The sequence below is a fragment of the Ostrea edulis genome, chromosome 6, assembly GCF_947568905.1.
Source record: "Ostrea edulis chromosome 6, xbOstEdul1.1, whole genome shotgun sequence".
Classification (NCBI taxonomy): domain Eukaryota; kingdom Metazoa; phylum Mollusca; class Bivalvia; order Ostreida; family Ostreidae; genus Ostrea; species Ostrea edulis.
Window position 1 is genome coordinate 52444229 of NC_079169.1, and position 18352 is coordinate 52462580.

Below are 18352 nucleotides of genomic sequence, written 5' to 3' on the forward strand. Positions count from 1 at the left end.
CAAGTTTTTGGTTTTATTTCCTTCTCTTCGTCCGTCAGCAATCTGATAATTATTGCATAATTCTGCAAGAATGAACATATTAAATAAAAACATTTATTTTGTTCAGTTTTCTAATCTTCACAGATTCAACATCTTAATATTTGACAGGAGTTATTTGAAGAAGAAGAAAATGGCAACACAGCTTTCAAGAATCTTACATCATACAGAAATGTGGTTGCTGTTCCAGATTTCAGAATATAGACTGCTAAGTATTACCGTTATCATAATCGCAATAGTTATCATTCAGGAAACATTTGAGATTTTTTATTGAAATGTTGTGACATGTAGCTGTCTATTTCAATCGATTGAAATTTATTAAAGGCATCAACAACTAGCAACACCTTTACGGCAGGTTGAAGAAAATAAATGCCAACAAAGTTTACAGTATCATAAATAATTGTTTTACCTACATCTTGTTCATTCTCTTGATTAAATAACAGAGAATAATTCTTGGATCAATATAATTACAATGTATATGCCATTTGGGTGTTATGAACGGACTAATGTACAATCACAGATTTCTAAATTGACAAAATCACAGACAATTTTTATATTACCAACAATTGCGTACAGTACTGTCTTTTTGAAAATAAAGATGCTAGGTGGAAATGCATAACACACAGTAAAGCCAACAACTTGTAAGTATTTACTGTACGACAGTGCACCACTGTTACCGACACCACCAAAGCGAAATACATGAATCTTTTTAATGATCCATGCTACCGGTAATTCTCCGTGTGATACAAATTGTAACGAAGAAAATAATATATTTTACATGTATTTAATGAATTTGTCTAATACGTGGACACTGTTACCGACAGTAGAATACCTCGTTGCCGATTACCGTGACATTTGCCGTAAAACGTGACATTTCCTCTATCACCCTCGCACTGTCGTGTTTCACATATAGCGAGCGTACAAGTGCAAGATTCGATAGATCACCGTACATTTTAAGCCCGTGGAATAAATACGATTGTAGAACACTTTATAGAATAGAGAATCTCCGGGTGTTGAGGTTCATTTTGGTCACGCCTATTTGTTTGAGTGGGTGGGGTTGCATGCTGTCTAGGGGCGTGTCACAAATGTCCTGAAGTTCGTGCATTTCCTCCAGGTCCCACTGAGCGTCCTCCAACATCTCCTTGTGTTCATCACAGCTCCACTGTAGCTTCAGTGCATGCATCTCGTGACGTAAAGAAAGCAACTTCCGGGCAATGTCTTGGTCCTGCGTGCGCATTGCTTGCTGTAAATAAACAGATGTAGACATTAAACACCGCGTTAAAGTAATCAACAGGTTTGTGATCTTCATGAGAAATTGATTTGGTTTCGAAAATCGCTTAAAGCCCAGTCATCCGTATACAACCATCAATTTTGTGGAAAATATTTTTGCTGTTGTTTTCATGGTACATTTTGTACACAATGTATATGGAGCGCCAAATTAACATAAACTCAAATAATTGAAGATATCTTCAATTCTTTGAAGATATCATTAATTCAATTATTGCTCTCTTTAACTGAATTAATGCGCGCATTAAATCAATTATTGCTCTCATCAAATGAATTAATGCGCGCTTCAATTCAATTATTGCTCTCATCAATTGAGTTAATGCGCGCATCAATTGAATTAATGAGAGCAATAATTGATTTAATGCGCGCATTAATTCAGTTATTGCTCTCTTCAATTCAATTGATGCTCGCATTAATTCAATTAATGAGAGCAATAATAGATTTGATGCGCGCATTAATTCAATTATTGCTCTCTTCAATTCATTTGATGAGAGCATCAATTTAGTAGAAATATTGCTCGCAATAATTAATCTAGAGCTCGGTATAAATAATTTGACGATATCTTTAATTCAGTTGAAGATATCTTTAAATCATTTACAATGCTTTTGTATAAGGAATTAATGCGCGCATCAATTCTTTTAAATAGAGCAACAATTCAATTAAAGATATCATTAGTTCAATTGTGGATATGTTGAATTGAAGATATCTTTAATTATATAGTTGATCTCTCTAAAAGAATTATTGCTCTCTTCAAATGAATTAAAGATATCATTAATTCAATTGAAGAGAGCAATAATTGAATGAATGCGCGCATTAAATCAATTATTGCTCTCATCAAATGAATTAATGCGCGCATCAATTCAATTATTGCTCTCATCAATAGATTTAATACGCGCATTATATCAATTATTGCTCTCTTTAATTGAATTGTAGCGCGCATCAATTCAATTCTTGATATCATTAATTCATTTGAAGAGATCATTAATTCAATTAAAGCGCGCATCAAATCAGCTGAAGAATTAATGCTCTCATCAATTCAATTAATGCGCGCAATAATTCAGAATTGAAGATATCATTAATTATTTGAAGAGATCTTTAATTCAATTGTTGCGCGCATCAAATGAATTGATGATATCTTCAAATAATTGAAGATATCTTCAATTATTTGAGTTTATGTTAATTTGGCGCTCCATAAATGTATGTACTCATAAATACCCAAGAATCCAAATCATTCGCTTATAGTGACCTGGAGGTCGTGAGTTCTAGCCCAGCTCATGCTAAACCTAAGGCGTAAACATAGGTAGTGATTGCTCCTTCGCCAAACAGTAAGCATTTAGAAGTGAGAGTCACGGGTCTTTCGGAACGGAGGTCCCGTGTCGTGACAAGCGTTGACTCTCACTGCTACGGCCAGTTGCACAAAAGTTATTTAAGTTTAACTGACAGTTAACTTCAAGTTAACGCTATATAAATGTTCAAGTTAATGGCAAGTTAACTGTCAGTTAAAGGTAACTAACCTTCATGCAACTGGAAACGCTAAGTGTGTGATACTTCGTCTACAGCTGGTCACGTCTCAGCATGAGCGAACAAGAGGCCCACAGGCCTTATTGGTCACCTGAATACTAGTGAAAAAGTATCACTACTCCCAAGGGCTATGAAATCTAGAAAAAAATTCCTATTCTGAATATCTATGGTAAATTCTAATGTTCTGTAACAGTATAAAACAAGATGTGTTCTTAAACTTCAATGCCCTCAATAGTGCATACAATGATGAAAGGCTTTACATAATATGATAGGTGTAATTAACATTAAAAGATATGACTAATTTGGATCCACCCTAGAGTCAAAACCCTGGGTTGTGAAATTCGCCACTTTTGTACATCCTTTAATGTATTTAGATTTTATACAGTTTCAGCAAAATTAAACATAAATACTATATACTAAGTTTGGTCTCACCCTGGGGTCAGAACCCCTACTCCGGGGATCATCAAATTTACAATTTTGGTAGAGGACTACCTGCTCTTTCTAAATATCAATTTAGATTCAATTTAGTATCAATAGCACTAAACATGTTATTTGTTATTTAAGTGTTTTACACATAAACACTATATAGTAAGTTTGGCTCCCACCCTGGGGGTCAGAACCCCTACCCCGGGGATCATGAAATTTACAATTTTGGTAGAGGCCTTCCTGCTCTACATCCCAATGCATTTAGTTTTTCTTATACATGTGCGGTTCTAGAGAAGATTTTGAAAATTGGTCAATTTTGGGCAGTTTTTGTCCCGCCCTACAGCCCCAGGGGTGCAGGAATCCTGAAATTTACAATTTATATCCCCCTTATTCCAAAGATGCTTCATACCAAATTTGAAAAGAATTGGAATGATAAATGTAAAGAAGTTAAAAATGTTCAATTGTTAACGCACGACGACAACCAATTGCAATATGTCACCTGAGTAAACTCAGGTTTCTCGACAGGACGAAAACCAAACAATTAAATAACAAGAAACCAAACCTTCCACAAACAAGAGAAAAGGAACGATAAGTATGAAATCAAAAAAATGTTTCGTCAAATCAAAACCCACTAAAAATGTCTCGTCTTATATCGTGAGTCAATACACAATATAACTTACAGTTATCAAATTATAACCAACGTTATGACAAAAATCCTGAACTAAAAATAGCCATCAAGTGACAGATCATCAGGAGCAGAACGGTCAAAAATAGAGCGGCTCGAATTTCAAAATTAATCTAGATGATATGTAATGAATGGGACAGAGCTTACATTAATAGACGAACTTTGGGCGTATTTGAAGACGTGTCTTCAATGGATTTTGAAATCAAGGACATACATTGGTAGATGGTACAAAGAGTCTGTCCATCTGTCATCCCAATCGTCTGGTAATATGAATATGGTCACTGATTTATATTTCTTAATCATCAATGCTTTTTATTTCGCCCATTAAAAACCAACTTACGCCTTTATGAACATTTTGAATGAGAAGAGGGCATACGGTCAGATGTGAAGATTTCTTCAGATTCATCACAGTTAAAGAAGTTGTTTACTATATAAAAATAATAAGCTGGCGATAAATGACATGTTTTATGTTCAGTGATACCATAAATAATTTTACACCTCTTTTCAATCAATCAGAATCTTATTTCACGAGGACTTAAGAATAATTTTGTTGGAGAGACTTGGTGCACAAAGGTCAGCAACCTTTGAGATTCACATAGTAAACAAAAATAAGACAATGCGGGTTTTTTTTAAACGTACATAAAATAGTTTTGCGGTGATGAACAAACATGACTCTTATACATCGGTGATAAAATTGATGGATTTCATTACCAAGCATTGAACTATCAGTCTAAGTGATTTGTGGAACTGTTCAATAAAAATGGCAATGCAGTGTGCATGCATGCATTCTTTATATTACCAATTGATAAGTGTTTTGTCACATTAAAAGTACATTTGTGAATGTTTTTGTTTGTTTTTAATATTTTTGTTTTACTACAGGGTTTGAATTTCTGATCATAAACATGATTAATCAGCCTAAAACTAATTTATAAAAACCAAATCCGAGACAGACCATTTTAGATTTACCGATAGTCCACTTTGTAAATGTCGAATAAAAATATACATTTAACTCATCAGATACTGCAGATTGGATGAATTAATTGTTTGATATTATCAGGAATTCGGGGTCTCCGGGAGTCACACCGACGTTAACAGGACTTCATGGAGAATATAGATAACTAGCGGCTATCGGGACAATGTCGAAGGTCTTCAGATCCTGTTGAACATAATGAAATGTTCTCGTCTTGCTGAGGTGAAAAATAGTACATACTTGATAGTATAAAACTTCAAAAAGTAAGCGCGTGGACATAAGGCGGCCAACGAACGGAACGTCGAACGGAACGTCCCGTATATTTGAACGGATAGAAAAAGATTTACATAATCATGAAAAAGGACTTCATTCGGAAAGAAATTATAGTATACATATAAGTCCAGCTCTAGCACCAAGTTTATGAACCGAAAGTATACACTACTAATCTAAGATATGTCTTAAGATTTGCATATAGTATTATAAGAATAAACATTAAAATCAATTATGTACCGTTTCTATCAATTGCAGTAATGTTTCTATCAAATGAATATATTCTGCTACAAACTGACAATAAATCATATCCAAGAACGTTTTGTAAAATCAAGGTGGCGTTAACACCCCCACCCCACCTCACCCCACCCCACTCCCACCACTACTCAGCCTCTTCAGGTATCTGGTGACCTATGGCACGAGTTCGAGTCTCATCGGGGTTGTAATCTTTTTAAAAAATCGACGAATTTGTAACAACGATTTTTGGCTGATGAAGGTAAAGTCCGAGTTTGTAATTAGCATACATATACTATTATCATACATATCTTATACTAGTACTATTCATCCATTACAATCTTCTATAGGTTACCGCCGTAGTCAACATGTTCGTCAATTTCTTTATGGTGTGAAAATATTGAATAATTACGAAAGCCCATTGAGCTCATTTTCGTAGCTGAAAAAAAAAATCGCAATATAACGTGAAAGTTTCGCGTTAATTCGCGAAAGTTACGCGTTACATCGCGAAAATTTCTTCTTTTTTTTTCAGCTACAAAAATGAGCTCAATGGGCTTTAGTAAATAACCTCTATTTTCCTCCTTAGAAAAACGTCATATACATGTATAACACACCTCGTCTTTAACAAAGAAAAGAAAACAAATGAGAAGAGAAACGACAACGACGATGAACACTTTAAAAAGCAACAAGAATTCCTCAACTCTCTGAAATACTTTTGCTTAAGTACTCTTAAACTGATTGATGGAACCCTGCTAGAGATGAAAAAACTCGAAACTATGCATTGCATATTTCGGAGGTGAGAAAATGGGCAGGGCAGGTGAAGGGGTCAGACAAAGTGAACGCAATATAGATATTAAACAGGAGACGGCTCCGATGTTGCTGCCTCGAAACGTGGGACAACGGTGTTCTTTTTAATATAATCAAAGAAGATGGTTTTATTATCTTATTCCTCATAAAGAATTATGCAAGACTGAGAGATTCCGCTCTGTTTTTATTGATGATGACGATAAAATAATAAAATATATTGACATTTTGAATAACAAATTAAGCGATCACTTTTCGAGAATTGTGCACTCTTTGGAGAGTGAAAGGCAGTTATAGATATTATCATACACATAAGTGGCTAAAAAAAACCAACTGCAGACAACTCGAAGCATTCTATCTCTAAAGAAAGAATATAAAAAAAGGCTCCTGCATGCGTCAAAGCATTGGAGCTCTGTAAATGTCTAGAAATCGATTTTACTCACGATACAAGCTTACATAATTCCTGTAGTCGCATTCCTCTGTTTTATTAATGATCTGTGTCTAGAAAAGTCTTGCTACAAATCACCATCATTTTACATCCTTTACGATATAGAAACCCGTGTACGAGTATTTCTTAACAAAATGTTTTGTACAACGATCTAATGATAAAGTTTAATGAGTTCATGAAGACATAGAATTTATATAGTATCAAAATCATTGGCAAAATTTGTTAAGATTTTTTTAATGTTGCCCGCTTTTATTGACCTACATCTACCTGCCGGTGTGTCTATTTTTTCAATACACACTTGTATATTTCGTGACCCCTACCTGTAACCTTAGTTTATGGATGTATTTGTTTGTACCTCGTGCTCCGTGATCTGGTTTAGAGTGAATTGAGGAATTAAATTGAGTGTGTTATATATATAGACTCTATTATACATCTGATGTTTTTGTTATACATTTGATATTTTGGGTTGTTTTTATTTCCTTCTGTTCTCGGTGAATTTAATAAACAGTCCACGAAAGTTTTCTTTGGATAGCACGTTTTGAAAATCAATTGAGTTGAAAAGAAACCAAATGATTCCATTATGAAGGATTGGTGGGACGGCGAGAAAAACACGGTTCCGGGCACTGTCGGAAATTTCATTGTTGTTTTAAAAAACAAAGTGCCGAAACAGACAGAAGGACATTATCTGCATACATGACCTAGCAAGCCTCTTGCTTAATTTTGCAACAAGGGACATAAAGTGAATACTGACTTGCATTATGCGTTCCTAAATTTAAACTTGTAACGCGGAGGTATATTCTTAGATGATGCCATGGAAATTGCACTTATGTAACTCCTTTGACACGTGTAGTTTGCAATTTTTTTTGTTAAAAGTTTTTGTATGTTTATTTTTGACGTCACAAGTAAAAATAAAAAAAAAAAAAAATTTCCTTTCGTACATCAAAATATCCATTTCATCTGACTGGATAACATTATGTGATGCAATGAATCTAATACTAAAAGAACCTCGTTGTTTTCTATATCATACTGATTTCGCCGAGTACTGCAGCACTAAATTTTCTATCATAATAAATGACACTTGTCGGGCGTACGTCGAAGACTTGGCGAATATTAGGCTCCATGACACGTTCGGTGCTGACGGAAAATCAACTTCTGACACGAAACCAAACATCTTGATTTACTCTAAGCATAATTCATCATCCAAAAATTTGGTGCATGAAATAAGACAAGAGTTTTTCCCCACCTGAAATAACTCGGTATGTAACGCATAACTAAAGGTTCGATGGTTCCCACAGTTTTAGGGCAATTTGTAGCAATTGTGTGGCGTAATACGTCGTTTTAATCGCAGGAAAGGTAATAACTGTCCCCTTCACGGGATATTTTCTGTACAAAAGTTACATTAATATTTATCATGACGTAGTGCTCTATGCAGCTTTAAATTCGCTCCTCGATATTTTCGTGGTCTTGTGTCACATCCATTTTAAAGCACTTTTGAATTCATAGTTTAGATGTCCATTCTATATAAATTAAAATGTTATAACTAGGTTATATTTATTGCAAATCTAATGTCACGGTTTAAGCTACAATAAGAATGTTGATTAAGCTGCAGTGAGAATAAAAAACCTTTATATGCAGCAGAACCTTTTGGAATCATCTAATATGAGCGTAGAAATTTTAGGAAGATCGACTCCATCCAGAAAAAAGACATCCAATCTCAGAATTGTCATCCCTCGAATACAACTCGACTTTCAGAATGTAATCTCGCTTTCCCCCAAACTCTCGCTCTTGAGACTGCACGAACGAGCGTGCAAAGTCTCGAGAGCGAGAGTCTGAGGAAGCGAGACTAGACCCTCTGTTATCCCAACATCGCCTATTCAATATCAACAATAACGCTGTAGAATTGTACAAAGTAACCTTGTAGTGTGAAAACACCGGGCACCTGTCAATGATACTTACAAGTTCTTGCTTAATCCAGACTAGAGCACCATCAATATTGTCTATTCGTTTATCAAGAGTCAATTCATTTCCATTAGCACAGTTGTCTCCCCTAACGTTGGGCAGTTTCGCCTTAATTCCCCTCCCTGAGTCTTCTATACACTCATTCTTCCACGTGACATAACTCGGACGGCGTGTGCTTAAGTTTAATTTAGCTGTCTTTTCCTTCAGTAGATTCAGGTGTGAGCACACATTGTCATTTTCATCCAGAAGTTTCCGGGTAACTGTTTTGTCGGGTTCTGTGACTAATGTGTTAAAATTTTCTGGAAGCGAGTTTTCTTCTATAACCGCCAAAGTGGGTCTGCGAATGTCCTTTAGTTTTGACATGATTGTGCGTAAGCTTCTGATTCAGTTGAATCCAAATAAATCCGAAGCATGAGACCACAGCATTCACTTCTTAAGAAAATTAGAACAGTTTGATTGATATGAAATAGCCCCGGCATGAATGAGACATGCGGAGATACCAGATTTTCACTTGAACGAGGAATTCAAAAAAGGCTACTGTTGATGCGTGGCGTGTTTTTCCTTCATCTTCTCATCAAAGTTAAGCACCTGGAAAATAAATAAAAGAAAACTCAACCGATAGATTTGTCACCTGTATCATTAGCATTTTTACAGATAGTTATCACAGTGGACGAATCGAACGCTCTCTCTATTACCATATCTGGTCAGTCACACGACCAGCTTTTATCAAACGGAACGCACCGGAACCCCTTTATCCATTAACTGCGGCCCTGGATTTAATTATCAGATTTTAAATCAAATCTATCGAAATCCTAAAGTAGTATTAAGATTTCCAGAAAGATTATTTGATGTACCCTGTAGGTTGAATATTCATATAATACCACCTTATTCCTCGTCTTCAAATTCGAATAACTTCAAATAAAAAATGAAAAGAAAGAAAACAACATTTACTTGGAATAATTCATATTTTCCAGCATTCCGCGATGCTAGGAACATACTTTGCGCGTTTCATTTCAATTTATGTAACGTACAAATTTTAATTGTATTGTATTTCGATTCAGATGAAGTTAATTCGAAATACTTAAAACCCCATCGAGTATGGTATAAAAGAAAGCAACACAATAGATAAAAGAAATACTTCTTTTAATAAGTTACAGTCATATTCAATGTACCTCGTCAATATAGATTGTCAGTTTTTAATATGCTAGGAAGTCATTGGTAATGGAAAATACCTTTGAGATAAAGTAAAGTGACGGTTTGAGAAAATAAATCATCCATTTGGAGAAATATATGACTACCAATGTCATTTTGACGGCTCGTGTTTTGTTGAAATAGAACTAATCAAAATAAATATACATTTGTGATCTTTGAGAAATGAAGATTTTCTTTAAAATGAATGCGATGTTTTATGTAAAATATGTTTTTTTTCTATTTAGGTACGAAAGAGTTTCAGAGTATGGTGATTTTCAATTTAAAATTCAAAAGAACAAATTTAAAAACTTGAAAATAAATGACTGCGATTGAAATAAATAAACTTGAGAATTGATGGTGTATGATTGTGTGCGACACTGCCTGGTCACATCCTTATGTACAAATTGTCACAACAATCAAAACGACTGGGTATATTTACACAGACTCTTATCATTGAAATTTCCATTTCTCTTTATACGAGGCGTTTATGAAAACAAGTGACAATTTTTTTTTTAATATACATAAACTTACCTCAGGGGGTTCGAAGAAAAAAATCACACATAATTATCCAGGTATATCAAATATTTTAAAATTTCACAGTTTTTTGGCAGTTTGTTAAATTCGGTTAGTTCTCTAGGTTTAAGAAACCCGAGTTCCTTGTAAACAGACATACGGACAAATTACATCCTTCATCCGCGTGCAACTGAAAACAAACACGACACAATTCAAAAGATCGACGTCAGCCTAATGATATAAGTTTGATCTATAGATAGATGCTATTTTCTCGTGAAGTGATCTATGCTGATACCGACCCCGATTTCTAAGCACGTATCCGAGACAGATGATCCTTAATGCACAATTTGTATCGATAAACTCCACAGATCACAAGAGAAAATAGCCCCACCTTAACTTTAGAAATGTGCAGTAAGGCTTACAATCGCTCTGCATAACAATTACTTAAAAGGTGCTCATTTCCTGATCAATAGAGAAAGAAAAAGCCTCTCAACTAAAAAATTAGAAAACACATAAATTGTAAAATGTTTCTATGTCACCTGATATGAGAAATTTTCTCAGCTCCCGGTGTAATTTTGTTTGATAAAAAGAAGAAAAAATATATAGCATTTGCTGTATCGACTTATCTGTGTCTGAATGCTTTCGTGGATTTCTAAATTTAAAAGCACAAAACAGATTCATATAGGAAAACAGATTCTTTATAAAGCAGAAGAATTACACAATTTAACATTATATGAGAGACTAGTGAAATGCATTACCTGCACTGAAAACTGTCCCCGTCCATAGTGAAGAAGGACATCCAATACAACATTTAATAGGTAACTAGAAGGATATCAAACGAGATCCGATCAAGGGGGGAAAGTAAGCGAGTTTTACACCTGTTCCACAATACCAAACGTAGCGGTATGACTGTCTCATATATCGACATAAGTCACTCTCTCGTGAATTCTACACGGACAAGTTATGTAATCCGCTCTATCGCCAGCAAAGTTACAAGTGACTGTAAAAAGCATTAATCCTGGTTTAAACATCTTATGTCGCGCTAGATCATTTTTAATCATAAAGCAAAACTACGTCGTTACCTTTTAAACCAGATTAGAAGTGAAAGAAGCTAGATTAAACCATATTTCGATATTTTCTGTGATCACGCCTTCCAGGTCCATAATTGTAAGGCCACTTGTACCAGATAAAACATTTTCTGAAGATTATTCTGTGTGTGGGTCTTTTTGGGGGTTTTTATTGGTGAAAATAGGTCTCAATTCAACGTCAAGAATGGACCTAATCGGGAGCTCTCTCAAAGCACCGCCCTCTACGGAAAGTCTTGTATTGTCTAAAGTTGAACATTCAAAATTTTTCTCAACCGAAACACATTTTTCTGCACAACGTAGTAGCGTACCACATAATTGTGTAAGTCTGTGTTGACTACACGTACTTGTTTAATTTAATATTGTAACATTGGTCAGATTTTATATCCGCATTTATTCATACATACATGTATCATATGCACGTGTGATTTCATGTAATTTTCTTTTTTCGTCTTATGCTTTCCTTGATATTTCCAAAGCATGTAAATTCAAATTAAAAACATCAGACTACGCTTTGAACTGATTCTATAAGATTTACCAAAACAATTTCAAAAATTAAACACACTCTCCCAGACGGAAAGTTACAGAGTGTAAATAAATATTTGTTTTTAAAGATTGACTTTTAATCATTTTTTTAATACCTTAAGCCCCTATATAATCCTTGATAGAATTTGATTGAAAAATAGTTTCTTTATTGATAAATGATATCCTACTGACGACAAACCTAGTCCCGTGAACGTCATTATGTTACGGTGCCATGTTGTTTGTCAGGGGACAAGAAAGGCGAATACGACCGCAGAATCACAGCACATCACTCAATGGAACTCAAGGACGGTTTCAAGTCAGTTTTATCCAAATCAATCATTTCTTTTTACTTGTACCGAGGAGGGTCTGTTCTTCGGGACAGGTGTGTAAAACAAATTTAAAACTCTGAAATATCGACAACCCATCATCAATAAACACGACATATTTAAGACAGCATATTGCATATAAATTTTCTAAATCAAACAGAAATTCTTGCGTAAGGGACTTCACACAAACAGAAAGCTCTCCTGCTGAAGGAGGTAGTTTTGTTATCGGTCCTCTCGTTAACATTGTACTATCTGGGGTTCTCGAGTGACAAGTGGCAGTATCTAAGATATACCCGTTCAATAAACCAGTTAACATCAGATTTTCAGTGAATTCACTAGAGCACTTAACACTGTTTCAAAACCAGCACGAACTACCGTGATAATAAACAACGATTTCAAGCTGTTCGACATTAATTAATTCTGTTTTATAAAAGAGCGTTTTCTGTAGGTTTGGACAATGGGTTTTTTTTTAATATTGTCAGTTGAATGAGTACTATAGTACAGTAGATAGGGGTTCAAGTGCTTAATCAGTATGACATTATAAGAATATGAAGCAAAAACACTATGGGAAAGATTGTATCTTGCTTGACGTCACAGGCACTTGTTTCATACATGAGAGTCCCCCTCCTTCGTGGTATTATCAAGGAGGGGGACTCATGTATGAAACAAGTGCCTGTGCTTAACGTCCCTCTCAATAATTTTTCACAAGAGTCACGGGTTATAGGAATGTGACCTTCAACGCGTGAGCCCATGAGGGTCAGCGTATGTAAAGCAAAGGAAGATATTTGTACCAATTAGATGTCAACTGTATCAATTAAATGTAAAATATGTTAATGTATCAATTATATGTAAAATATGTAAATGTATAAATTAGATATAAAATATGTAAATGTACCAATATAATTTGATATACATATGTTATGTCAATTATATCAATTAAATATAACACATGTAAATGTACCAATAAATAAATATATGTAAAATTGTACCAATTAAAAGTTAAAATATGTAAATGTACCAATAAACTTTAACATATATAAATTGTACCAGTTAAATATAACACATGTAAACGTGCCAATTTAAATATATGTAAATTTTAAATTGTATCACTTAAATCTAGCATATGTAAATGTACCAATTAAATATAACATATGTAAATTTTGTCAATTAAGTATAACATATGTTAATGGTACTGATTTCTACTGGCCTAATACATAGACCTTCCTGCTTATTGATATTACCCGTCCGAATTTGATTTGGATTTCGTTCTCGGCGTATAAATTCTCATCGTTTGTAGCATGAGAGGAATGAATTTTACATCTGTAAGAACTGCTGGCGAGCATCGATTCGGGTTGAGCCACTGTTCAATATATTTTAAAAGAGCACTCGTAACACTGAATGCACTCCGTCTGATGTCCAGGAATAGAGAAGAGTTTTAAAAACAATCACTTTCACTTTAAATGAACAATGTTAGAATTAGAGTTGCATTGTTCAAAGTCTCGGCGAGGGACCTAAACAGATCCTAACTGTTATGTATACAAATGACTTAGAAGTAAGCGACATTCTTTTTAGGTGTGCCCGAAACGCTTTAAATGAATTATTATGTAACATTACCATCATATGCATGTTTCAGGGAAGTTTCTTTCATGAATAATTTTAAAAATTTAAAGATTCAAAAAATGTTTTATTTGAGGTTGAAAAGAAAAAGGTCGATGAATTTACATGTATATTTGTCGTCATCGGGCCTCAAGACCATAAAATGAGCATTAGACACAAGTCTAAAATTCTTAAGATAATATTCATAAACAAATAAAATTTTCAGTTTATGTTTGCATTTAATATTCTTATAAACCAGTAGTTTTTTTTTAAACATCTGTGCTTAATAAATCTTATACCTGATCAAAATTTTGATATTTAAAGTCTATTCTCGGTTTATGATCTTGAGGCCTGATCAAAATGCAAGTTTTAATTGGAAACTCTACGATATGACCGTGCTTCTAGTATCACAGAGATCATCAGCAAATTTCATAAAGATTCAGCATATTTTAGCATGGTCGGTACAGAAATGTTGATGACAATACCAAAAACAATCAAAAAACCTCCGGATATACTTCAATGTAGACTGAATTAAAGTAAAATAATAAAGGACCTTAATAAGAAACAAATTACCAGATAGATATTCCACAGAAAAGGTAGGGGGCTTTACCTGACGTCCTGTTGTCCCTCCTTAAAATGGGGGAAAATTCTGTCTTACTTTGCTTTGTGTTGAATGTAATACAAGTCTTTTAAGTCGTATCTTGTGCTATTGGTTAAGTCGTATCTTGTGCTATTGGTACATGCCCACTGTCTTTTTGTTGTGGTGTGTGAAGGGTTAGACAAAGTTCAATCAGGGACAGTCTATTTAATTATTAACAATGCACCTTTATCACACGATGTTAAACTTCAGTTTGTTTAAAAATAGGACGGTCTTCAATGAAACCTGTGCGAAAGAAAGAAAATCTTTTATGTACAGTGAAAGACAATACCAGATTGTCTCCCTTGTAATAAGAAAACAAAATATGATATTATTGATAGCGGATTTAAAGCTATTTGTTGTTGACTCGCCTGGGGACGTTTTCATTCACGTTAAAAGATAGAATTTCTGATGGCTTAAAAATATTCAGATAGAACCAACTACTGCTGACAATTGATATGTCTGGCCAAGGAAAATGATTTTTACATGTATATGAAAGTTGAATATAAAATTTTCATATGTTATTTTTAAAAATGAGTTTTGGGATTTAGAATTAATTTTTTTTTGCGCTACACATAGTCTACTTTCGGACTCGTTCAACAATTGATTCCAGGTAGATTCCTTTGGTGAGTTTTGATGTCATAGCTTTATACGAATCTCCGTTTTCATTTTACTAGTTTTTAAAGATTTTACTAGATTTCAATCGGAAACCTTGATCTTGACTTTTCAGTGCAGTAGAAATACACACATCGGTCTGGTTGTATTCATTTTATTACGGACAATGTACTTGACCAAGATATATTAAAATAAATACTGCTTGACCGATTGCAATAAAAAATGTTATCAGGGAACCTTATAGTGGTCCATTAGCCTGTCCGACGTCTTTGTTAAAAGACTTCTGAGCCAGGGGCCTTTTCCTGGAATACGATAAACTTTAAATGCCTAGCAAAATGGAATACGATAAATATCAAATGACTAAAAAAATCGTATACTTTCTTTTTGTGTGTCATATCTTATATTTTTAAATTATTTCATTCGATCATCAACCCACTTTACGTAATTACATGGATATAGCTCGATTATAGAAACACATCACAGATATGAACCAGAAATTTCCCTCTTTCGTTCTTGCAAACTGTTGGTATTCCCATGAGCACCGAATAAGTGTCATATCAGGACTGCGTACTAGCGTACGGACTTTGAACAACTTCTCTATTAGTAGTAGTTAAATTTACTCCGTCACACACAATCTTTTTTGAAACTGAAACCTGTGGGTTGTTTTCAGACATCAAATCTTCTCTGTCTAAAACTATATACCTCATATTTATCTGGATCATATTTTGCTCTAGGTCTACACGAGTAAATGTATTAAGTAAATGAAATTAATAGCGAAACTTCTTAACACCCCCCCCCCCCCCCACTCCCCACCTCGTCACCTCATAATACCGGACTGTTGATTGATTACAAGTATAAAGTTTACAGAGCACGGGTATTTATGTATATACTGAACAAACACGGGGTTATGACTATTAGTGGTTGTAAAATAAATTGTTTTAGACCGCCGATGTTCTTCTGCTTCAGTATTAAATCTAAGTTCATTATTTATGATTTTTATCTAGCTCGTGACAATTTTTTGGGGAAGATGTAATAGCATTTTTCTGACAGAAGTGTCGTTGTTATACAACCACAGAGGGCATGGAATATGTCCATTTACTACACAACATTGAACTTCATAACAAGATAACGTGCTTATGATAAGCTTACAGCTATGCCCAGTGCTGATGCATGCAATAAAAAGAGGACCTCTTGCTCTTATTGTATTTTATCATAAAATATCTACATCATTACACAGAGATTATTTTTAAAAGATCATTGCTTATCGTATTATTTGCTCATGGCCTTTCTGAAAGAAAACATCATATCTATTTTGCAAACTTCTGAAATGCGTTATTCGGAATTATTTCCAATATACCTGTTAAATATAGTACAAATTTCTTGCCTGTGTGACACAATCTGTTCCTCGATATACCTGTCCTGGCTGTCCCTAATAAAATGCCTAGTCACTCGGGTGTCCGAGGTCTTATTAAATTGTTAGATCCTGTGACTGATCGGGAGACAATGACGGCGAGGATGACGTAACTCGTCCTGATCCGCTGGCTACACAATTCACAGTACCCCATCAGTACAATCGGACTCCATTATCCCCGTAACAAATGATCCACCGAATCGTCAGGGGGGACACGATTTTAAGACGGTATAGTTTGGAGTCGCCTTGAACAATGCTTGGCGTAGACACGATAATTTGACGAGGAGACTCTTTAGTGATTATCATGTTTTGACAAATATCCTCCACTTTCTTTTTAATTGAAAATAGGTATAGTACAGAGAAGGAACGTGCGTTTGCTGTTTTTTATGCAGCCAGTGATTTGAATAAGTATGCACCATGAAATAATTTCAGAATGCTTGCACGTTATAAATATATGGCGGTCATATTTCTGCCGGTCATCTTTGATTTTTGAGTTGAGAGTTTATATAGCTCTTTGCTGAACGCACAGGGCAGACTGACTAGCGGTTGAACAACTTAGACAATTGAAATGATTCCGAGATAATTCTAGAAATGTATAACGAAACTTCGAAAACTTAACTCCACCGATGGAACCGGGTGAAAATTCTATCGCTAAAAACACAGGAAGTGATTCAGACTCAGCACAGAGACTGCAACAGTAATCTTTACACTAAAGAAAACTCTGTTAGGATTGGATCCCAAACTCTCAACTGCATCGAGGTGTTTAATAAAATGACAACACAGATCTTGACCTTGATGAACGACCTTGACCATTAACAGTTGTATATAGTAATTACTTTGACCTTTCTGGTTACTGAATATGACGTATCTCGTATGGTTCAATACACATATAGAGTTACTGAGATACTTATAGAAAATACCAATCCAGAGTTGTTGTTCCTTGCTCTCATTTACACCTCAGTTTTACAAGATTCCGGTTAAATCTAATTTTAAGATTGTCAAACATACTAGCATGTACTCTTATACTCAGTAAATAATTAGGAAATATAGTGCTTAGTTTTGACTATCACTTGGCGAATTATGCTGAAATATGACCGGTACATAATCATTTGTAGAGGGATTACAGTATATCGCGGGATGATATGAACGAAGTAAATGAATTAAATATTTCCGTTGTAAACGCTGTCAAATGTTCAGAACATAGCCATGGAAAAATCTGTTATCTACGGGCGGAATCGTGACCCGAATCCAGACGTGGACAGAAGCATGCGTGAGATACATGTACTAGTTAACAACAACATCGGGTACAGACAGACGGAGGGACATACAGACAAACAATAGATAGATAGATTCTCTCAACACCGGAAACCTGATGAAACATATGCTCCATCTTTAGTGTTGACCTTTCGATTTGACACTTGAACGTTGGATTAACATGGAAATAGGGTTTCAACCGTTACGTAACATATTATTAACGTTACATCTATACTGGGTAGGTATCATACCCTTATTTAGATTAAGAGACAATTTAAAGTTATACAAACATCCATAAAGCGAGTTAATAGTGCCACACACACTCACATTTCTACACATACTTCCTGATTCACTTTATTGATATCCATAATGAATTAATATTGCTACACATACTTCCTGCTTCACTGGATTGATAATCAAAACGTTACGGACATTCATACAGCGAGTTAATATTGTCACACACACTCACATTTCTGCACATACTTCCTGATTCGCTGGATCGACATCAATACAGTGAGTTAATATTGCTACACACACTCATACTCCCCGAATCGCTGAG

At 34.8% G+C, this 18352-nt stretch overlaps 1 protein-coding gene across 6 annotated transcripts; it reads right to left on the reverse strand.

Annotated features, from left to right (window-relative positions):
• LOC125683820 (protein FAM167A-like) lies at positions 1–18352 on the reverse strand. 6 transcript variants are annotated; one of them, XM_056139940.1, is made up of 3 exons: positions 18277–18352; positions 8638–9228; positions 1–1279 (listed from the first exon to the last, which is right to left on the reverse strand). In XM_056139940.1, the coding sequence occupies exons 2-3, from the start codon at positions 9001–9003 to the stop codon at positions 1025–1027; spliced, it is 621 nt and encodes a 206-aa protein (XP_055995915.1). In that variant the 5' UTR covers positions 9004–9228; positions 18277–18352; the 3' UTR covers positions 1–1024. The 6 variants fall into 6 exon arrangements, with proteins under 6 accessions (XP_055995915.1, XP_055995916.1, XP_048781257.1 ...); XM_056139941.1 differs by lacking the exon at positions 18277–18352 and adding an exon at positions 14450–14527; XM_048925300.2 differs by lacking the exon at positions 18277–18352 and adding an exon at positions 12154–12344.